At 37.1% G+C, this 24,473-nt stretch overlaps 1 protein-coding gene across 1 annotated transcript in view; it reads left to right on the top strand.

Moving 5' to 3' along the window:
* Positions 1 to 5,240: 5,240 nt before the first annotated feature.
* Positions 5,241 to 24,473, top strand: part of tmem47 (transmembrane protein 47) — a 48,378-nt gene continuing 29,145 nt past the window's right edge. Inside the window, exon 1 of the mRNA XM_088913448.1 lies at positions 5,241 to 5,643. Coding sequence (XP_088769574.1) covers positions 5,418 to 5,643 — 226 coding nt within the window. The 5' untranslated portion in view covers positions 5,241 to 5,417. The remainder of the gene's footprint in view (positions 5,644 to 24,473) is intronic.

Genomic DNA, 24,473 nt, shown 5'->3' with positions numbered 1-24,473 from the left:
AAATCACAACAAAGGAATGTTTCACAAAGGTAAAGAATATGCACATATAAAGAAATATTTAGAAATATTTGAACCCACTCACCTCCACCCTTTTGAAGGACTCTTTTATTGTTCTCCTTAACAGTGCTCATTCTTAAAAATAAGTATTTGTTATAATTGTCAATCATGGAGTCTAATGAAGATGTACCATAATCATATCAACTTACTGTATATAAAATACATATATCGAATAATCATAATTCTATTGCAGTACATTGATTTAATGAGATGTAATTATTGAACTTAATTCACACAAAGGTAATATTTTATCTTTTAGTAACTTCAGAAATACAAAACAGAACTGTCAAAACATTCAGCAACTACAGATAAACAAAATCAGAAACTAAACAAAACTCTAGTTTTTTTCGGCATACTTGTAGTGATTTTATTTTTTCTGTAATTCCCTGGCAGTAAATTGGAGAGCTCCCTCTCTGCCTCCTGTATTTATCAGCTGCAAATGAATAAAGAGCTCACTCTCATTGTCCAGTTTACTGTGTTCCTTTCTTTAATAGAAGCTGTCACACTGGCACTTTGTCTTGACCTACCCAACAAAGGCTAAATTACATTTCGACTCCAGTGTCTGTTGATACCTCAATGGATTGAAGAAGTGGGTGAATTCACCTGTCAGGATTTCTTTCATTGCCTGCAATCTACACAAAGGTAAAGACCATAACCACGATGTAAGTGTGAGAGGGCAGCTCGTGACTGTCGTGGCCGTCGTGCAAGCACAGTGGGTGCGGTGTGTGCCCAAGCACCCCCAATATTTTCAGTTACCGTATATTATTGTTAAAATAAGATTAAAGGCTTATTTATGTTGTTCATATTTATGAGGGTACTGTAGGATTGTGTGTTCACAATGCATGATAATGTTCTGTACAGTATGTCTTGTCCAGGTCTTCATAGTCAACTTATCTGGCTGCTAGTTCATTTTGATTCAGTCAATTTAACATTCAATGACTTACCAGTGAAATGGAAATAACTGATATTTGACTGAACTGATATTTGACTGAATATAGTTATAATATAGTAATATAGCACATTCAAATGTTCTTTAATTTTGTATGCAACTGTGGTGTCAGTGTCAGAGAAGGGAGAGAGCATTGAAACCCACGAGGTTTATTTTCAACAGTAAAAGTGCTTAAACAGACCTTTTCTGAGACACAGAAACCTTATAGGTGTACAACTTGTATCTCTTCACTATTATTAACAATGCATATCAATGTCAGAGACTGACAAGTATCCACCGGAGTTACAATATAACCGGAGTTGTTTTAAAGCACATTACGTCTTGGCTCGGAATGTACTATCTGACCAAGGAAGCCCACAATGACAAGCATTGGTATTCTGAAATCATGGGAATCACTATCACTGCCCACAGACAGAGGCCGCTCAACTGCTTGTGTGGCTCGTTAAAGTAATATTGTGCTCCGAAATTAATTTAGAGTCTCTACAGCAAAGGGTTTCGATTACTTTATGCAATCATTTAACTTTCATAATAATTATCTTAGTATGAAACATGAAGGCGCTGGCTTTGTATACATCAAATATCAATTGCTGCTTCAAAGTGTCATGACTGCACGCTTTAAAGAAACAAAACGTGAGAACTGCGCGGGAGTCTGAATACTTGGGAAAGGCACCACATACGGATTCTAAACACAATCTGCAAAGTTGGCCAAGGACAAGAGCCATTCATTTAAAAGATTGCTTTTTACTAATAGGGTCAGTGATGGTGGAAGAGCAGCCGGGCAAGACAATGATCAGGGCAGCCAGAAGGTGAAGGAGTGGAGCAGTGATGGGAAATAGGCTGCCACACGAACTGAGGCTGGGGATTATAGGGCTCTCCTGAAGGAAGGGAATCAGAGCGGGGCTGGAGTCTGAAACGCACACTGGTCATGGTCACGGATGTTGGGAGCATGGGCTGTTCAGCTGACTTAATCAGTGTGGGAACAGGAGTTGAACCATTCAATGGTGGAGAGAAAATTACACTTCACTCTTTTTTTTAATAAGAAAATGCTTATTAAAGTAAATTGCTCATCCTAAATACAAAAATGCTTTTTGATCTGGTGTTTTTTTTTAATTTATCTAATATATACTTCGAAATGGATGGTGTGTTTACATTTTCTTAATTCATTACAAAACATGAAAGGCATTTATGCTGTCATGTGTAATATAAAGACACCCTTTTACAATTCATATTTTATCTGAATGTTGAAAACAACTGTAGTCAAATACTGAGGGACAGTTATTTAAGTTGTTTATTTTTTTTGGTAGGCGTTCCTTAAAAAAAATTAAGTACCTGTGTTCCTTTTACACAAAAAGTAGACTACGTCTGGGGCGACATGTTCTCACAGTAGTTACACTCTCAAATCAGCATCACACCAGTCCTTCCAGAGAGGAAATCAATTATACTGTATGTTTGTGGTTCCACATTTTCTGCAGACACCCTAAGAAGGCAACAGACTAAATATTTTAGCTCAGAGTACATTACAACGCAAAGAATAAGTGGGAGGAAATGTTCATTTGAACAATCTAACCAAATTACTTTGTAAACAATCCATTTGTGTTTCTGCAAGTTCTGCTCAATCTTCAACAATAAAATGTCAACCTTCCACTAATTTATACAGTAGGTGTTTTCACTCATGCAGGCCCTGATCACGAACAAGAGCCTTGATGGAAATCCAAACAGCTGTAATCTTTGTTTTGTGCTAGATGGTAAGCTTTAGTTTTGGAAAAGGAACATTTACTTATACTGCCGCTTTGTAGAAACGGCTACATGTGTTGTCTCATGCTGCAATGATGTTGACACTGTTGCTGGAGATATTTACACTCAAGAAATGAATAATTCAGCAGTCTTCTCTCATGTGAGTTTGCCATGTAAAAGTGAGAACTGGTAGTTGAGTTCACTGACACAACCTGACAAAATGGCAACAAAACAGAAAAGCAAAAACGACAGAGATGGAGAATCCAAATCCCACCAAAGCAAAGGCCGTTCGTATCAATTGTTCAGTGTCCCCTGAACTTCTAGAACCTGTGATGGATCTGAAGAAGGTAAAATTGTTTAATTATTAATTGTCCACCTGCATACACCTGGCTTCAGATGAGTTTGTTCTTCTTCTATTATTATATACAAATCACTGACTGAAGTTCAGCTGAAATCTTTGTGATAGTCCTACAAGAATACATCCATAACAGGACTAAAATAAACACTTCAGTTTTGCTGTTATTATTCTCTGGAAGAAAGATGTATTTGTCAGAGCATGATTTGGGTATTCAAAATTCATTCCCACAAACATCTACTCCAAGATCACATAAGACACCAGAGATTAAAGTTAACAAAAGCTCTTTCCATGAAGAGTCAGGAGTGTTTAAGAAGTAACAACTCAGCTTTATGACAGAAACTCACTGGGAACTGTAAAGAGATAGCTTGATGAGCTTCTTACTGTAGATAAATTATTCCTATTTTTTACACTTATCCAGAGTAACTACTGTAGAGTAACAATATTGAAAAAAAAACTGTCCAACATACTAAACAGACCATCGATTGCCTGTTAACTGTAATCTCCATATGTTCTTAGGCATTACTTAAAGAGATAATAAGATAAAAGAACCCTGTTTGTAAATGTTTATAACCACTGTATGTTTTTAAATGTTAAGCTAAAAAATGCCGTTTGATTTTCACGTTTATTTTATGGAAATGCCAGAATAATATTCACATTATGTGCATACACATACACATCTTTTCATGCATTGGTAAGCCTGTAGTTTGGGGTTGTACATGCTGCTTTGATTTTGCTACAATTGGTTTCTTACGGTGTTAATGGGGTCACAGTTTGAAATTGATTTTTTTCATGACAAAGAAATACGTACACTGTGCTTAGTTCAGATTTAAGTCAGTTCACCAGGCCAAAATGTATCCTGGTATCCAAGGCATCAAATGAACAATGACTCTCCCCTGGAGGGGATGCTGGTGTATCTCAGAATCAACCCCAAACATCCACTGGTCTCCATTCATACAACTGGGTGATCTGGAGTAATTTGGTGTAAAATACACTTGCGGTCTCTGCAAAGAGGACTTGAACCCATAGCCGACCACTTATAAATACACACCTTACCTGCTGTGCTATACAAAGTTGGGCCCCAATGAGAAAGTGACTTCATAAAATTATTGTCTATTCCATTTTTTTTTATAATTCTACTTTCAATATTTTCTCTAGAGTATCTGATAATCTTATTTAGGATTTTGTTTAACAGTATAGCATGGAATATCTGAACAGACAAAGGCTTTGGTTTTGGCAAGCTTATCAGCCACTGCTTACCACTCAACTCTGTAAGGTAGTTTTACTACTAGTGATCAAGCAGTCTGCTTTCAACAGCATAATGTTTTTTTCCAATTACTGCAGAGGTCAATTAAGCAGTTCTAGAATTCAGATTTCTTCTCCCCTTAAAATCTACAATAGTATCTCTTTCCGTGAAAAACAGGTCATATTTCAGTGGTTACAACTAAGAGGACATACCTAATTACTCACACATACAAACAGTACAGTATATAAGTACGTACTATATAAAATGCTTTGTATTACAGAACCACTGATAAAGATAGTACAAATGGATTTAAAATGGTAGACTGATTTTTTTTCTCTCACTAGATGACAAAACAACAACTCACCTCATCACTGCCTTAGCACATACTGTACTGTACTTGAAAAAGGAGGATATATATATTTATTTTACTGACAGCTAATGCATTACGTGAACATTCCTGTGTGGAAAAGCACAAGTCCATCTCTTCCCTCTGGAAGTGTCTTCAACAAACAGAAACGCGTTAATTGTGATTAATTAATAAACACCTACTCATTAAAATGGAATTCTTCAGCGAAAGGACTGTAGATTCGCTAATAATATTAACACCAAACAGGCCCCACATACACCATTTATTCCCTGAACAGAACTCAGATAATCCAGATAACAGCAAAGGAACCAATATTCAGAAGAAACTTCAGAGTTTCTTTTGACTGTGGGGGGGTATTTTCATCACCATCGTCATAATTAAGCTGACTGAAGATCAGCTCAAGAAGTAAACCACGTCAATGGGGGCATAATCTCCTCAGAAATGCGTGAATTTAAGAGTTCGTTCCTGGCGTTAGGACCCTGTAGGTACTATTTGGAAACACTGGAGTCTTGAGCTATGTCATGACGTCAGTGCTCTAGCTCAGGCGGCTTGGTTTTTAGACGGTGCAGCAGCGGAGACCGGGGGAACACGGCCGTGAACAGTGGAGGCAGCATCACCGACTGGGTTGCCTCTGTTACTTCAGGAGCAGCCGAAGATTAATAGGGGGGAGAGAAAAAAAAAAACGAAACCTGTATCCAAATCACCAGTAATGGCTTCATCTGCCAGCGGAGTAGAGGAAGTTCGAGTGTCAGTCTTGACCCCATTGAAGTTGGTGGGTTTGGTGTGCATTTTTCTGGCACTGTGTCTGGATATTGGAGCCGTTTTGAGCCCTGCGTGGGTCACAGCAGATAATCACTATTATCTCTCACTGTGGGATTCTTGCTGGAAACCTGCGAACTCCGACAGCTGGCAGTGTAACTCCACTCTCAGTACTGGTGAGAGAAGTTTTTTTTTTTTGTCTCGTGTTGATGGTTTCTTTCTTGAAAAAGAGTAGCTACTGTATGTAATCCCCGCACATGACCAAGGAGTTTCAAGTTCATGATTTTGAGGTTTGGCTCCGGCGTCAACGAAATAAGTGCGTTGCTCTGTGCAGAGGAGTACTCCAGCGATCCCGAGTTCCAATAATGAGCTGTTGTAATGCATATCAGTACTGCGATGAGAGTCTCTGAATAGTGCATTTTACGTCTTTTCTTTCTGTTATTCTGCCCTCATTTAACACGTTTATTTGATTTTAAATTGCGTATGACCGTCCTTTTGAGAACAGAGTGCCAATTCAAGTGCGTATAGTGCTTATAGGCAATTTCTGGATTCAAAAGCAAACATGCCTTCTATAATGTGTTTTTTGAATCTTATAACTCAGGTGCAAATATGAAGACTTATTGAGGAATGTGCTAAGGATGCTTCATTGGAACGTAGCCTGCGCGGTTTTTTTTGTTTTCAGCCGCAGATTGGAAGAGTTGAATGCGTTACTGATAGGCAGGGCAACTTTCTGAAAAGCATTAATAAAGAGCCCTGTTCGTGCGGCGAAAATGTATCGCATATTTCAAGTTACTGACTTGTTTTCCGATGCGCACATTTCATTTGTGCTAATCGCTATATATTTCTGAGGAGTTATATTAGCTAACAGCGCTCTTCACGCTGGTGGGAATTAGCTTTTGTTATCAGCAAAAAAAAAAAGTCCTATTGTTAAGGTTTTCCTTAGTTGTCCAAGCAGCGAAGGAAGCAAACTTCTGGAACAGAGACCGAAGAGTAAGAGGATGCCAGGATGCTTTGTAACCACGGCAACAAGCGACATTTACTTTCTTAAATGCATAACTTTTTCTGTATTTTGTTTTCCCACGGCTTCTCGTTTTGATGGTATTTTAAAATGCGTTTTTCTCGGGCGTTGTAAAGATAGATATTTGGAGTACTACTTCAAACTGAGAGCATACGTTCAATGTTTTGTCCATTCCCGTGCTTTGTGCTGGTCCTTTTTAATTAACGCTTCACACACACTTAACTCCAACTCCATTCCTTATAAAGTAAAAGGCAGCATCCTGGCATCGTGCCGACAGACTGTTACGCACTAGTTTTTAACCTGTTTTGTGAAGATTTCTCGAAGGGTGAAAAGACTCTGGTTATGTTTCCTGTTCCGTTTGCTTCCCCCCCTGTCTTTTTTATACCACAATTTGCATTCACACCGGACGGTGGTCAGCCTGCTCTATTAATCAATCTGTTTGGAAAAAGTTTTAAAGGGGGGGCATTGATGGTGCTAATTTAATTGAGAATCATTGTTTTAGGTGGACATTTTGTTTCCTTACATATTAAAGAAGCGCTCGGCGGATTCTCAGTCGGTGATCTAAACCCACATATTGGCACTGCAGCCGACCGGTTTCTAAAATTTGCAGGCGGCAGGTGAAATGACATTCACGGGGTTCTGAATCCAGTACGTTAACTTTCAAAAACATTTATGAGCATAGATAATTAAATAAACATCATATAGACATACCGTTTATATGAAGCTCGAAGCCTTCACTGACATTATGGTGTAATTTTTTTTATGAATGCAGAATGTTCAAGGTTCGAGATGCAATATTTGGGACAAAAAAAATGATCATACAAAAACATATTTTCGAGATTTTGAATATAATTTTGCATGATACTACATTTTGTCTCTCAGAAAGTTACCATATTTTAAGTCGGTATTAAAGTGTTTTTTAAAAATAAATCTTGACCCCCGTTTGTAATTATTGGCCCATTTCTAAGGTACCTGTTCTGTGGATAGTTTTAGAAAGCTTCCAGATCGCAGATTTTACTTAAACATCTTGCCTTTAGGCTTGTTTATGTGGAATTTCACTATGGGGTTTATGACGAATATATAAAGGATCTCATGAGTAGATAACATGTTAAAGCTTAGGATCTTTTAATTAATACTTACAGATCCACAGGTTTTGGAACTGTGGACATCTCAATTTTGCCTAAACATTTTAAAAGGCAGATTAGTTCAGCTGGTGTCAGAGATGCCTTGGTCAGATTCCCATTACTGCATTGTAGATATTTATTATCCCAGCAGTCTCCGAGGTCATGCTGAGTGTTTGAAATGGTCTCCTTTCTTTTTCATATCAAGTTATTAGTGAAGCTGTCCAATTCTCTGGAGCAGGTGCAGTTAATGTACATACAGTATGCACAATCACAGGACTGACTGTTGTAAGACCTATTTTTGTTGATCATCTCTGTCTGTATTATGTTGTGCACAAACCTTGTTCTGAATGTTACAGTGGTCAGGGCAAAAAGAGGCTCTTAATACTCCGATTTAAGATAACCTAGACTGAGTGCCTCTGTAGTTTAGACAAGTTTATTACAGTTCTCGACTCAGACAAGGGGGCATTGTTTAACAGAGCACCCTGGCATGTAAATTAAACCACCATTTAATACCTAGTCAAACTCTTGGGTTAACTAATGCAGATCCACTGGATATTTCTAAGGTGGTAAATAAATATCTGAGAATCTTTCATTCACATAGCATACATTACAACATTAGAAATATAAGCATAGGATTATTTGCAAAGGGATTATACAGTATTTTAGTAAAATTTACTTTTCCCTTTTTTCCATACAGTCAGATAAATATGTCTGTGTCTTCAGCATATCTTTCACAGTTTACCTGTGAGTTTCAGCATTAGATTTAATAAATAGAAAAAAAACATGGTGTGCTGTGATGTTAAGGTGCTTGATCTAAACATCAAAATATTTGACTGAAATACACTATTAATGTACAGTATAAGCACCCTGTTCTTAAGGAGGTAATGGAAGATGAGGAGCCCAAATGATCCCGTTAATGACTACTGTACCTCCAGAAAGTCATTTCAGAGATCTCCACAATGAGTTCCCTTGCAGTTTGATGTAAGGTAGGCAACACCACACCTGGCATAAAACAGAGCAGACACAAACAAAGCAGTATGTGTATTGAGCATTTTTCAGTGCCTGAGTCCCTTACTTGTCTGTTTCTATTTGTACCTTAGGGAGATATGTGTTGTGGGAGAATCTGTCAACTTGCTCAGTGGTCACCTTCATGTGGCAGCAGGTCTTTGGGTGGTGTGGTTTTGTTACAGTATATCCACCTCAGTACCTGCTGGAGTCACCAGATTATTTTCGCTGTTGAGCCTGACTAGATCTGATCGAGGGTATCTGGATCTGAACGGCTGCAGAGTTAGTCATGCCTGCCAAGCAGCCCAACACAAGTGTGATGTTGGAAATTTCTGAGATCACTCTCAATCACCCTTAGAATTAAAGTACAAGAAATGTGGCACATTGTCTAGCTCCTCTGAAGAGTAAATCAAAAGGCTTTTCACACTTTTGATTTGTGTTAAAGCGTATTCGAAATCCAGTGAATGGCAGAAGATTTAACCCACTGCGTCCTCTAGTCCTTTGAAGTGGAATCTTGAATCTGAAAAGATTTTTTTTTATATATAGTCAATTGTCAAATAGATGCATGTTTTAATACTTTTTCACATTAACCAGGTCTTTCAAAGCAAGCAAATAGAAGCTATGTCCTAGCTTTGCGTTGATGTGAAATATTATTTTAGTTTAATAGTGCAGTTTCACATTGCTGTTTTCTATAAATCTTTAAGGAGAGCTAACATGCAGGAGACGATGAGCAGTCCAACACAAAGTAAAATTGTGATATAAATGTTTGCATGAAGATATACTATAGAATGTCACCAGTGTGGTTTTGCATGTACTGTATATATTTTTATATTCTCATAAGAAAACAAGAAAAATATTGATTTTCATCATCACATTGTGTGTCTCAGTGAATTACATTGATATTTTCTTCTTGATATTTCTGTGCAGAACTGTATGCACTTTAATGACAGTATTGTACAGTAAGTGATTTTGAGTGGTTCTGAATTAAATGCTATGGAAATGTTGTCTCTCATTTGGCCTGGTGTGTTCCCAGGATAGTGTACAGTTATGCACTTGATAATGCCTACACGTAGGCAACAGTCGATTTCCACCCTGAAGCTGGAGACTATGCAGATGATGTCTGAATAGTAGAAGTTTAATTCTTCATAATAGTTGAGCTTTCTTAAAAAGTTGTCATTACATTTTTGTGTAGGAGAATGTGTATATAGGCTGTAAGTGACACTCTACTGAGGACAGCCAATCCAGATCCTTGAATGTGGATTTCATTCCGTCTCGGACCGTAGTGATTTCATTGAACCAATGAAGTGGAGAAGAAGACACTGTGTCTGTGTTTTCCTGGTCTTAATTAGGTGCTAATTGAAAAGTTCCTCTAACACTTGCAGGAGCCCATCGATGAGGGGTTGTTTAGCCCTGTGTGATTGTAATAAACACACTAGGAATGGGCATTAATACACAGACTCACTGCAGGGCTTACTGCACTTGATACTGTAGCAATCACACTCCCATTGCAGGTTGCTTTTGGGGAGAGGAGAGTCGTTTGAGATCATCATGATGGGATCCTTCAGCGATTCAATATGGTGGAGGATTCAATATCCTTCAGAAACTTGATAAGGCACTTCACTCAATAAGCTACTTCTAACCAAGTAGGTGAGATCGGCCGAGTGGCCACCTTTTTGATTGTAAGCTTTCTTAAGTTCTTATGGCAGTCACAGCGCCTAAGATCTTTTATTTACATGCTCCTGGCATCAAATTACAGATATTTTTAAAATAGGACCATTTTACTAAGGCTAAATATGTAGAAGATAAAGTAAACGTTTTAGCTAAGATTTCCTCAAGATAATATTTTTGGAACATTGTTTTTTTTCCTGCTACTTAATTACTTTTGGCATATTTTACTAGTGTCCCTGGCTGAGGTTCCAGGCTAATATTTTGGGAACAACAATGTTCAGATTACAAATTAAGAGCTGTATTTTTCAGTAAAAGGTTAGCTTTTAAGGACATTTTACTGCTTCCATGTTTTTAGAATCTCATCGGAGACTGTTTACTATTTGTAACTTAACTAATGTTTTCCATTTTTTTAAATCCAGGAGCACGGGTATTCCAGATGAGGCTATTGAAAGTTGAACTTTTCTCTTTCACCTTGACGCCATTTTAAAACATTGTGCTGGACATTGTGCCCTAGTGCATGATGGATCATTTATTATCCTGTTACTCTTCAGTGTTTGTTGTTCCCCAAACATAGCAGTAACACCATGTTGTAAAGGTCATTCATGCTTTTACATTTTCTTTTTAAAAGGAACAGTGAAAAATCTTTCATCCCAGGAAACTAATGTTTTTAGATCTTCTGAAGTGTCCTAAAATACATTACTCTTGGAAAACAAACCCAGACAATCAAATTAGATCTTAATGGCAAGGTGTCTGAAGATGTAACCAACATTAAGAAAATAGTGCTAAGTTTCAGTACAGAAAAGGAACTTAAAAAAGTAATGAGTTCAACTTCGGTACACCAGACAATTACAGTATGCTGATAAGTAAGTGAGCATAACGCAGATAAGATACACATGGTAACGTTTAAAGCAGTGTCTCCTATTAAGCCTGCTTTCTAAATGTGCCGATTGTTTTCTCATTGCTGTGTGGTGGTTTAAAAAGTTTGCTCATTTGTCAGCTTCCTGTAAACACACATGAACATCCTGAATTAGTGGTACACTCCCTGGCCATTAAAGAGGGCTAAGGTGCCTTCAGCGAATCTAATTCTGTTTACCACTAACAGCCTCCTGTGAATACACAGAATATTCCCCAGCTTTTGTTTTATTGAATGACACATTCTTTAACCAAGTCTGCCAAGCTAACAGGCCAAGAGCTTACCTGAGATTTCAATTTCTTTTATCAGGTGAAAGGTGTACAGCTGATGGTTATGAGGGTGTTTTTAAAGCCATATATTTGGTGCTTGATGTTGTGGTTGATAGCTGAGATAGATTATCCTTCAACACTCTCCCCTTCTGAATGTGTTGTTACTATATCATCATTTCACTGTCAGTTACTGTATGTTCAAATGGATGATAAAATAATACCCAGGCATGTGTTGTTTTAATTAAGAGGTTTAATGCTTACAAAATGTTAAAGAAGATTCAAGATTTATTTTTCATATAGATATTCGGTAACAAAAAATAGACAAAATCAAATTATGAGACTTTTTTTTTTAGTTTTGAAGGTTTCATCTTCTACCCATTTTGCTGACGCTTTATGCAGCCCGACTTTTATTTACACAGCTGGGCATTTTACCAGCGTAATTTGAGTAAGGAAGGTGCTTAACAGTAAATGTACAACAGCAGAACCTCACCGAAGACTTGAACCTGTAGACATCCAGAATTCACAGCTTTCAGCTCCCTGCTGCTGCTCATGTTTTGATTCCTACCTTGAATTATTTGAACAACTCCAAAACCATATTCTGGAAAGACAAATTATTTGTTTCCCGAGATTTCCTTCCAGTTACTTCCCACTTCAGAGAAGTTGCGTTCATATGGTAGTAATCAATCAAGAATTGAAAAAATAAGATCGTAACTGCTGTGCTTTATGACTTTGGATGTAGAAATGATGGATGAACAGGAAATCGTGCTGCTTTTTAAAAAGCAATAGCGTTGCATTTTTTGGGACTGGGTATCGTAGTACTATTCCATTCTCTTTAACTGTAAGAGGAGGAGAGTGGGAGAAAACATTAACAAATTATGGGCAAAGGCACTATTTCTCAGTCTGATTATTTAATTGAAAGCACCAAAAATTACCAAATTTGTGAACTACTGTATCTGTTAATCCCCTAACACACTTAAAAATAAATACAGACACATTGCGAACAATACACATTGAACAACAGAATCCCTGCCCAATATTGGGTAATGCATGTACTGTACAGTATGTGTTGTCCAGTTTACCCTGCTGCTCAGCTTGTTATGCATCAAATGTTCACTTGAGTATGGGGAAATATTGTAGGTGTTTGTGAATCCTGGAAGTATGTGTAGGTACAGGTGCCTGTATTCAGCAAACTGTTTTAAGCTTTTTTGCTGTTCTTTGAAGTGTTTTATTCCTGTGAAATGCCAGTGTTCTGACTCACACAGGATTCGGAAGAAAGCTTGAAGGGAGCACAGCCTTTGAAATACACAAAATACGACTCTCATTTACATCTGTGTAATTTAAAGTCTGTTCATTTTCAATTTACATTCACATTCAATAATGGCAGCTTTTTTCATGTGCCTTGGTAATTGAAAAGACACACAATATGCTTTTCAAAAGTTGCACAGGTAAAAGGCTAAACTTTTGCTTATTACCGGGTTTTTGCAGTAAGTGGGACTAATATATCCCTGGAGTCCTGTATTCAATATTCCCTCATGCTGTTCTATATGAAACTTTCCAGAAAAGGTCAAAGATTGTTACATTTCTGTTTTTTATAATGGTCTGGATGTGGTAGAATGTTCACCCTATGAATGTGCATGTTACATGTGTTTTAGATATGAAATTTGTCGTTAAAAACAATTGCATTAATCATAAAGTTGCCAGTTTGAAGCCTTACAAGAAACAGACAACTGTATTACAGTTCATCCAACAGATGGAATAACAGTGTCATTATTTTTATTATGAAATTATATTATTATTATTATTATTATTATTATTATATGATGAGAGTGATCTGGAGCTCACAATATGCAAAGTCACCAGTTTTTTCAAACTTATCTTTATAGCTCACATTCTTGTACTGTCTGGGTGAATTGCTAGCCTGCTGATAGTATGCTTCTCTGATGACAGACTCGCCTGACAGCCATCCAGCTTTCAACAGGTTGGTTGTGAGCTCCACAGTGCCTGACAGGAGAGTTAAAACTGTTCGGAGGAGTTTCCCATCTCTTGCCAAATGCTAACAAGTGCCTGGTAAATCACAGGACTCACTGTTTCTTCAAAAGCAGAAAGGCCCTCCACCAGTCAAGTTGGCCATATCTCAGTAACTCACTGCCAGTTTCTACTGCCGCTTGGGGAGTCCCAGTCAAAGGTGCTTGGTGTCAGGAAAATGTCTGAACCACTGGGCTCAGCCTGCCCTCAGAGTATCTTGACTAACATACTCTCTTGAGAGCCCTGTTAGCATTAATGTTATTTATATACTGCAGCAATGTGCCACTGATGACTTGGAAGACAGGAATTCCGATTGCAGGATCCTTTCAGACTAAATAGTCAAAATCTTTACCATACCAGTTGACACCCTTGTTGAGTTAAATGGCCTCCTTTTGTTTGCATCTTCTTCATTTAGTCTTCTTTGTTGTTTTAACGCACCTGTGTGCAGACAGTACCTATAGAATGCTGTTTCATCAACACCTGTGAGTGGCAAGTGAAGAGGAGGGATATCTCCCCTGGGAAAGAATGGGGAAGCCACAAGCCATGGCTAATCTGTTTTTTGTAGCTGTCCCATAGCTGTGTGAATCCGATGGCCACTGATTCCTATTCTGAGGGCTGTTATTTCTGGTATCTTCAATAAAAGTGAAGTTGGATTTCCGTACCTGCCTCTTTATGACTTTGAAAGCTGCTGTTTTGCCATAGGAATTTTTTTTTCTTTCATCCCAGCACATGTGCTGCAGGCTCAACAGGAAACATTAGTGAAATCCAGTGAGCTGATGACATTAATACTCTTCCTCTTCCTTAGAGTACAGTTGCTTGACTTCACTAGAGTAGCCTAGGATAATTTCAGAATAAAAACTGAACAAATTAGGTTGTTTGATTTTGCATTCAGAATTTTATATGAAGAAAAATTATGTACATATGTACTTTTTTAGATCCATGCATTTTGTGAATGTTTACACAATGACTTCCAGTGATGACTTTTTTAATGTATTTTAAAACGTGTTTTTTCATTGTTTCTGAGATCTCAAATTATCAGTCTGTTTTTTTTTTTGTATTTGGGAAGTGTAACCATTTCCAGGGAGAAGGATAAAAGAAACTGAAAATTATTAAAATACCCTTTAAAAAGCTTCTAAACTCGTTTTTAGTTTCACAAATGTAAATATTTTCTTTAATTACAGAATAATAGTGTTTCTGCAGCTGTTAGTGGAACTATGATCTTTCACTGAAGTTAAGCATAAAACATTCAGGTCCTCACAGCTATATTTTTCATCAAATTTAATTCCAAATCCTTTTGATATGAAAATGTACAGTGACAGTGGGAAATCTGAGTCCAACCTTTTAAAAACCTCTATCTCAAAAGTAAAGAACTAAAATTAAAGGTTAAAGTAAAATTTAAAGTCCTGTCATTTACCAAACCGCTTTATACCATACGGTGCCGTGGGAAGCCGGAGCCTACCCAGCAAGCAACGAGCACAAGGCAGGGTACACCCTGGACGGGACGCCAGTCCATCGCAGGGCAAGTGCAAGCCAGTCATACATGGGGACGATTTGGAGGCCACAGTAAAGGCTAAGGGGAGGAAATCTGACCAAGACACCAGGAGAACTCCCTACTCTTCTTGAGAAATGCCCGGGGATCTTTAATGACCACTGAGAGTCAGGACCTCGGTTTAACGTCTCATCCGAAAGACGGCGCCACTACAGTATAGTGTCCCCACCACTGTACTGGGGTATTGGGACCCACACAGACCGCAGGGTGGGCACCCCCCCGCTGGTCCCACTAACGCCACTTCCAGCAGCAGCCTTAGCTTTCCCTGGGGGGTCTGCCATCCAGGCACTGACCAGGCTCAACCCTGCTGAACTTCAGTGGGCTGCCAGTTGAGAGCTGCAGGGTGATATGGCTGCTGGCTAAAATTTATTGTAAATTTAAAAAATATGTCCATCTCTATTGTTTGGTCAGAACAGATCATTAAGTTGTTGGTCTTGATGCTTGAACCACTTTTTTACTGTTTTGTAAAAAAAAAACTTATTTTGGCTTCTGTTCGCAGGTGTATTCTTTTCTAAAGGTGGGATTTGATTCAAAATTCAATCAAAATTAATCTCCGTGGCAAACTGAAAATTACTGAACGGATGTGAATGGTGTGCTCACATTGAGTAGTAAGAAGAGCCCTCAGGCACCCCAGATATCATTCAGTGAGTTTGGAATTTAAGAGTAGTGAGTGGCTGAAGGTTTGATTTTGTCCAGGCTAGTGCTGCTATTTCATTACTTTTACCCACTGTCCAAGGAAATCATTGTCTGGCATCACATCTCTGGATGGACAGAAAATCTTCAAGACCAAACCTCTGTTAAATGACAGTTAAACTCCTTCCTTTTTTTCTCAGAAGGAGTTATTTGCTAACTCCAATTTAATTAAACTATTTTTTTTTGTTTTTAGAAAAAAATCTGAAAAAGGTGTGCACTTAATACCTTTCTTAAGCAACAGTTTTTTTTAGAGGTGGAATTTCTTGCACTTCTTGTTTTCTGAGGTCTGCTTTGTTTAAAAAAAGTCTATTTTTTTTCCCACACGTGCTGTCCAAAAAAACCTATAACGAAAGGTAAAACAAGCTCTTCCATTCCCTAACAGGGACATTAAAGATCCTTTTGGGATGATTGACCCAAACATTCTCTACTCAGGTCACAGAAGCTCCAAATCAGGATAGGTCTCCAGTGATAGCAAACCTGCCAGACTGTACAGTCTTGTCTCAGGTTGATAAGACCCTTGGTGTAACACTCTTTACAAAAATCACTCTTCGTTGCTGCTGTTTTTACTGCGCCAGTGTTGTCATTTTGTGAAGTGATTCAGCACGTAACAATTTAGAAAAGGAACAAGGACAATACACCCCTTCCTCTCTCCAACACGCCCATTAATAGTGGTATTCTAAACATTTTGTGCAAAAGGATACCCAATCTCAAATTAGATGGATGTGGTAGAAGCACCATAAAATAAGGCTTTACCTGTATCAGAGTCGTATTATATATATATATCAAACCATGATACACAGATGAAGAAAATTAACCTAAACAGCTGGGGGTGTACAAAGTGCTCTTCCTCCTTGACAAATAACTGTGCTGCCTTAAGCAATGTTATAATTTACAATGACCCGAACCTTGCGTTTTTAGCATTGAGAACTTTACAAAGTCAGAAAGTGATTTATAGAATATGATATTTAAAGCCATTGTGATTCAGTGTGAGTTATATTACATTGCAGCAGACCAGTGTGCTGACCTTATGGATTAATTTGCACAATGTGTAAAGGGCACGTACGGCTCTGAGAGGCCTGGGCCCAGCAGCAGTGTGCCGGACAAGACCTTCAGAAAATTTCTAGCTCTTTATACATCAGAGGCCGATCGTGGATTTTAGATATTTTGAACAAAAAATGAAGATTTTTCTAAAATGTTAATCTGTGAAATCTGATTCTTTTTTTATTATACATACAATTTTATTTTGTTGTAAGGTGAAGTCATAAAAGTCTGCATTTCAGTCTTCCCTCATCCTAGGAAGCACAGTACTTTTAGTTTAGTAAAAGGATGCTAAATGTTTAATAAGATTTACATTTTGAAATCCACATAGGCTTTAGTGTTATCCCTTTAATTGACTGTAAAATTTTCACTGGTGAGATGTCTTGACAAAGGGAAGGCTGTCAGAAGGAGTACCATTTTACACACTGGGTGCATTTTGAAAGCTTCCTGAAAACCCAGAGCACACCCCATAATGTATGATCCCTGGTGGATTTTTTCAGTATGAAGGGGAAAACCTTTCTGTGTCTCAGACATAAGTGCACAAATACTGCACGTTTCACTGCCATTGTCATAGAAGTAGAGGAGAAAGATTTATTTATTATGAACTGCGGAAATGGGAATGGGATTCACAAAGCCCAGATTCTTCTTTATCAGGCTACTGTACACAGGTGGAAATATCCTTTTGTAGTGATAACATGTCACAACCAAACACTGTAAAAAACAGAACTGAATCTGATTTTTATTTACATTAAGGTATTTTTAAACATCACCTGCCTAATCATGGTACTGATTTTTTTATACTGTATTTCATTACGTTTTAATTTTTACAATCACGTTGGCATGTCAGATACAGTAATTCTGCCATTGAACATACTGTATAAGAGCAGTTACAGTACCAAAGAGAAGAGGCTGTTTGGTCCATCTAACCCATTTGGTAATGCCTGATACAGGGCCAGCAGTTGCCTTGTGATATGACTGTTGATATGATGTATCTAATTAACCAATCATCAAAACCCTGTGAAGATGTCACACGTCAGCTACAGTATAACCTGCATCCATCCTTCCGTTCCAACATTTAAAGTCAATAAATGCATGTGTATGTTTTGTGTATTCCTTTTAAATAATGTCTGTTGCAGCTTGGAATAATGTGTAGCCAGGGTTTGAGCAATTGAAATAGAGTTTTCTGTGGTAGTGGATTTTATAGTAGTGTATTTTTTTCAGATTTCTAATAAACTGCAATTGTTGTGTCCAGAGGTTTGAATTTGCCACGCTGTAAATGTTCTTAGTGTAATGTGAAACATAAAAACCCTGTCAGATTAAAATCAGCACTCCCAATAGAGGTACAATTTTATTTTTTCTGGACGGTCACTCCTGTTGATCTGTTAGAATTTTCCACCTTTTGTCTGGCTGCCTCCATCCAGCTGTATAGCTGTTTAACATACTGTCTTAATCAGCCTTTCAGCCACAGATGTGTGTGCTCTATTTTGTGCTTGGTGTTTTGTTGCAATACTATTATCTCTGTGTCAGAGTAGTACTTTTTAATGTGACGTGGAGCTGTGCTACCTCATAGCAGATAAAAAAAAAACAGATCAACAGCCTCTAAAATCAAGAAGCCCCCCCCCCCCTTACATTATAGCTCAGACCTTTTTCATTAGCACACGGATCTGCTAACTTTATGTGTTGGTATAATCCTGAACACAAGTATTGACTTGATGATTTTATAAATAAGGTTTTAATTTAAAAACATTTAAAAATGGTGTTAGCGTCAATCTACTGTTGAGCATTAGCAAAGCCGTAAAGAAGTGATGACATTTATTTTTCAAAGGGTCTGTACTTTCTGAATATGGGCATACTGAAAGGTGAACAGATTAGTATCTGTGATCAATAAACTTGAAAGTCAAGTCTGGGTAGAAAATAAACAGATCTTGGAGGAGTCAACAATAGCAGAATTGAAGCTGACCTTTTCACTTGAACAATAAATCAAAATGGGGAACTAGCAACACCATCAATATTTCTTTCCATTTCATAAACATTTAACAGCCAGTCAATTTATGCAATTGTACATGCTTTGAAATGATAATATACTGTATAGCAGGCATTTCTGTGGAATACTGCACCCCTTCTAGCAACAAAAGTGTTGGTATTTTAGATTTCTAACTGCAACTACTACAGTTCTGGTGGCTGCCTCATGTGAACATTGTGTGGAGAGCCAGGATTTGGAATAGGGTTGAGGTTTTCTTATGGGTTATAGTTGAGGTTGGGGTTAGGTGTTGGAAAAGGCTGATGATTAGGGTTTGGGTTGCTGTTAGGGATGTGGAAGCTCGGAGAGGCCAACTGCTAACATGCAGAGTGACTGTTCTCACCCTGAAAAGCTAATGCTTTCTCTTCCAGCAGGATAAGTGCAAATTCCAATCCACAAAAACGACATTAGAATGTCTGCAATTTGAATGCTTTAACGCATGTACAGTCCTGAGCATCAGTTGTACTACTGTTGTAGAGTTATAATGCTCTTTTGTGCAAATATAACAATATATCAATGCAGACACATCACATATTTATGGAGGTTTGTTGTTTTTAAGTGAGTCATGTTATGAACACTTTTATAACTATATCTTGGAAGGACTTTATGAATCACCTCAAACTACCCCTTATTAACTTCCTTGGGTAAACACAATATCACTGAATCCCACTCTCCTATAGATGTTGCATATTTGGGGGAAAAAAAACAGCACAAAAGTTATAAAAAGTATTGGAATATATGCAATATGAATTAGGAACTTATTTTTACTTCAGCATACATTGTAATGATTCACGAATCAGAAATTCCTTATATGATGATATCAACATGATTAGGATCCTGATGAGAAAAATTGCAATATTCTAGTCTTCACCCTAAGGCATCAAGGAAAGTAAAAAAAGAAATCTGTATTACATGAAACTGTAAGGTAATTGCTTTTGGATTGATGTAACCTTTGGATCATTTTCAAACTATATTTATGTGATAAGCCAATTAACACCAAAATGGTATTAAATTAAAAAGGAGATCAATTCAATTAAATCAGGCAGTACAGTATATTTCATTTGTAGGTTACCCTTGATAAGGGGTAACATGTTAACATCCAATTATTATATTTAATTAAAGAGTACGTTCTTACAGTATCTAGTGTAGATGTCATTTTAATTATCACATCTCTGAAAAGTTACTATTTTAACTGCAATACGGAATACATGAGAAATTGTAAAGATATAGAAGAAATAGAGCTGTCTGTGCAAAGTGCCAGTTTAACACTGCCCGCATTCAAAGCACTATTTAGGACAGTTTCATCATGACTAAGAATGACATACTGTAACTACACTCGCTGTGCTTAACGCATACATTTTTTAAATGTCTGAGATCATTTTTGGGAAGTAATAAAATAATTATGAGGTACCTACTATATAATGCATTATATCTTAAAATTTAATACATTCAGGTGATTAAACGGTATTAATTGAGTCCTTAATATATACAGTATTATTCCCATGTACTTATAATATGCAGACAATTTCTAGTCAAATTATCATTTCCATTTACAGTACGTGTATGAGGAAGATTAAATTAATTTGAAATTGCTATTGCTCTAAGTGCTTTTCGAAAGTCTTAAAGACTGTTCATTCCCATTGCAGATGTCTGTACTACATTGTTAACTTCAGGCACTAGATTAATTTAGATTGCTAGCTGCTGTATTTACAAAACAAATGTGTTGATATTGATAAACGCCTGTCAGATACTGTGAAAGAAGTATGTAGTAGAGTGGCATAATGATGTCTTTTAACACAGTTGGGGTCCAGAAGGAACATATTCTGAATATTACATGGAGAGGCAGCCTTTAATTGAATTAGTGTTACAAGGCTCTGCAAAAAAAAAACCCTAAAACATTTAAATAAAATATTGAGTTTAATTATAAAACTGTCTTCCTTCACTGGTGAGTTGTATGCTTTGCAGTTCAATATTGTGAACTGAAAAAAAAGATAGGGTAAAAGACACAAAAGATATTAAATTATCCCTTTTCTTTTCCGTATACAGTATAGGGTTTTGCCTAAAAGCCTGTCAGTTTTGCATGATTTGTAGGTACTGTAGGTCACTGTCTTAAAGTGAATTATTGATTCAACTTAGTTTTTTCCATCCTGTATGTTAATAATGTTTAAAGTGAATTCTTGGGGGGGGGGGGGGAATTATTTTGTCCTTTGAACATATTGAATATAATACTGAACCAAAGAGCCTACTTGACTCTTGTAAATGCTTGAATTTGATACCAGCATATGTTATTTTTAGGAAATGATTAAGCTTTTGGTGCATAGAGCAGCTATAGCACTTTCATACCCACAATGCAACTGAAAGAGCAGAGGTGCAGACAACCAGAATCACTGAGTGCTGTCCCTGACTAGGTTTATCTGCAGTTTCAGCATTCAATCTAGACCTCTTTCCCCTGCTGTGAGTATCACTCCTCCACGACAGTGAAATATTTATAGCAGTAGCCTTCTGGTTCCTGCACCATGCAAGTCAAGTGTGCGTTACCTAATTCAAGTTGATTCTTAAGACCTTTCATCTTCTATTACTGTCTTATGATCTATTTCCAGGGTAAAAAAAGTTCATGGATGTACAAATCATTATTTCATAGAAAGGTTGCCAGAACTGTAAGAGGCTGTTTTTTTTTATAACCAAAGCAGAACCGTCAAAGGTTCCTAATTAGCTTAAGTGCAGCTTTTCCACTTTGATTAAGTTTGGAAATGTGAAGTTTTAAATCCAAAATGTGCCACTCAGTGAGCATGAGTGGGATTCTGCAGTGGTGGCACAGAACTTACTAAACACCACCAGAATTGCTTTAGAGAGACTCATGAGCTGTCTGCATGAGTAAATATTATCAGTGGCCTTATGCCTGTGAGGCTGGGCTGCAGGACAGCGCAATATGCTTCCAGTTCTTTTTTCAGCTGACTTGAGGTCTTTGTTTTATTTTTCTCTTTCTTCTGCAATTCCAAAGCTAATTCACATTTGTCCTAACTGGTCTCGAGCAGTGCTGTGTTTGCAGTGCAGGTTTAGGAGGTGTATCCTAGTCCTTTACACTCCATCCTGGTAAGGAGTTTGTAGGGGTGAATTCTGTTGACTAACACTTGGCCATTTCAAATTGAAAAGGTATTTACAGAAGAAATGATTGCAACTTTTATCTTTGAATGCATTTCCAATGTCCCTGGTACTGTATAATAAAATCTTGTCGCATTCAGAGAGCAAATGCATCCAGTACTGTAGATACCATGCAGTTCTTTTGATATTTACACTGTTCTAAGTAGGTTGTAAGTTACTGGTGAATGGCAGTCAGCTGTGAAGACTGTTTTATTAATGTGTCTGAACTAGGGGAAATGGAAGACCACTTCATTTAAGTCTCATGCCTGTGTGTGTTCCACATACATGCGGGAGTATTTGATTTGTCCTTGACTACTGATGAAACAGAACTTGTGATTTTTCCTCCCTAAGGAGCATTAAGTAATTGCATGTCTTTGAAGAGTTCATTAAGAAATTCCAACTAGAGCAACATTCAAAACGTTGCATATACTTACTGGAAGTTGATAGTTTAAATGATCCAGGATTAGTCATATCTGTATTTTTTACAAAATCTGTGCAGACACTTTGAATTTCACATTATATTGCCTCATCTGAAATAAACAAAAAAAAAACATTTTCTTTGGTCTCCTTTCCAAAATAAATACCATTTACATTTTAATAGCGTTTATAGTCAAATAAAGGTTTTAATAAGGTCTAAATGATTAAAGGTATATTAAATAATATAAGTAGGGCAAAATGAAACTTGACAGAAACAGAGAATTAAACAACTGCTTTCACTTAACTGACTGGTGTTTGGTGTCAGTTATGGAACATTATTTTCTAATTTCTAAAGTAATGATTGGACATTTTTTCTTAAGGCAACAAAGAACGTTATATAAATTCTTTATTCGGAATTTGTTTCTACAGTATGAGCTACAATATATAGTTTATATAAAAAACATACACTATATATATATACTTCATCTATTGTATAAAGCATATCAAGTAGATGTACTTCAGGCAGTGCTAAGGCAGTGCAGTTCTCTGCCTCTGTGTAGCCTTCTACCTACTGTATATGCCTCTTCACAAGCTGTTATGAGCTGAATTGAGCTACATTCACCTTCTGTGGTCCTTTTTAAATGAAGATCCTATCTTTGAGGCCACAGCGACTGAGAAGTAATACTGTATCCCATCAATTGGCAGGAAGGCCAAGAGCTTAGACAGAAAAAGGTCAGCATATAGCGAAATGACAGTCTTAAGCTGAAGCTGCAAAAATCAAGGGATGGTGTTAAGTGCAGTGATAGCTATGCTGTGTTGCTGTACTTGAACAGTGTTCCCTTTCTCTTTAGAAATTATATTTCAGTATTCATACCTGGAGACTGGCTCAACAGCTATTTTCTCCAAGTCTTACAATGAAACCACAGAGACATGAGAGAGTGTCTTATTTACAGTGTTCACAGTTCTTATGGCTGCTGTTACAGAACATACTGTACTAATCCCATATTAAACTGCCAGTAGTTCTAACAGACAGGATTTTCATCCACTGTTGGTGTCCTTCATTAAACTAGATTAACTCAGTGCAATTCTGAATAGCTCCCCCCCCCCTAGACACAGTCTGGATGTTTGTTGTGTTTGTCTTAAAAGCAACATAAAAATAAATATAAACTAACAGTGTCACAGATGCGTTAGTTTACCCTGAAGGAAAGCAGCGTCTGAGGATATTTAATCTCCACATTGACAAGGAAAATATCTGTGATATTAAAAAGCATGGGATGCTGGTTAGACAGCAATATACTCCAAACTGTGTTGTTTCTTTAAAAACAATGCAAAGCCTCTGTTCTTTTGAAATTTGTTTTGCAGGCTGTCTCTGTCAGATTCTTGCAATCGCAATGTGGTTATCAGTTTTATTGTTTTTTTGGCATTGGCTGCTCATTAAATAACTCAGTATTTTGTTATCCAAAAATATGTTTGATTGCTATCATTGTGTTTTGCATTGGCCTTTATTGCATGCTGTTTTATGCAAACCATGATTTGGTCAAGTTTACACAACCTCAAAAATAAACTACTTAATTAGTTAAATGCTAACTGGTTAATGGTATCATATGACACTTTTTGAGGATTATTTATAGCTCCTTTTATTGAAAATTAATATATGTTTTCTTTTTTTTTAACTCACTGATTTATTTTTGATGCAAGGCCTTCTTATGTGATGTGATAGCAGTCATTTCTTTACAAACCATGTACTGTAAGAGAAGGTATGCATTTCTTAGGGATATTATATACTGTAGGTTGCTTAACAAAATGTCCTTTTTAATAATATAAAGTTAAAAAATAAAAATTAAGATCTGTTTTCTTAGCAGACATCCATATCCATGGAGAATGTAGCACAAAATGTTTAACCTAATTTGAATGATGAATAATCCATTGTGTTTAACCCTAAACGTAATCTTACATAAAGTTTCGGGAAGAGAAAAAAAACTCCAATAAAATACAGTGCCTTTTGTATTTATTACTTTAGAGATTGTATACTACACTGTTCTAAATAAAAGTCAGTTTAATTTTTATTGGAAGGTACAGAATGCTTGGAAGCCTAATATGATTTAAATTAGAAAGGTGAGTCTCAC

The sequence above is a fragment of the Atractosteus spatula genome, chromosome 4 (assembly GCF_055471065.1).
Source record: "Atractosteus spatula isolate fAtrSpa1 chromosome 4, fAtrSpa1.hap1, whole genome shotgun sequence".
In the NCBI taxonomy this organism is placed as follows: Eukaryota; Metazoa; Chordata; class Actinopteri; order Semionotiformes; family Lepisosteidae; genus Atractosteus; species Atractosteus spatula.
The sequence above is the reverse complement of the archived record's forward strand: the minus strand, read 5'-3'. Positions and strand labels throughout refer to the sequence as shown.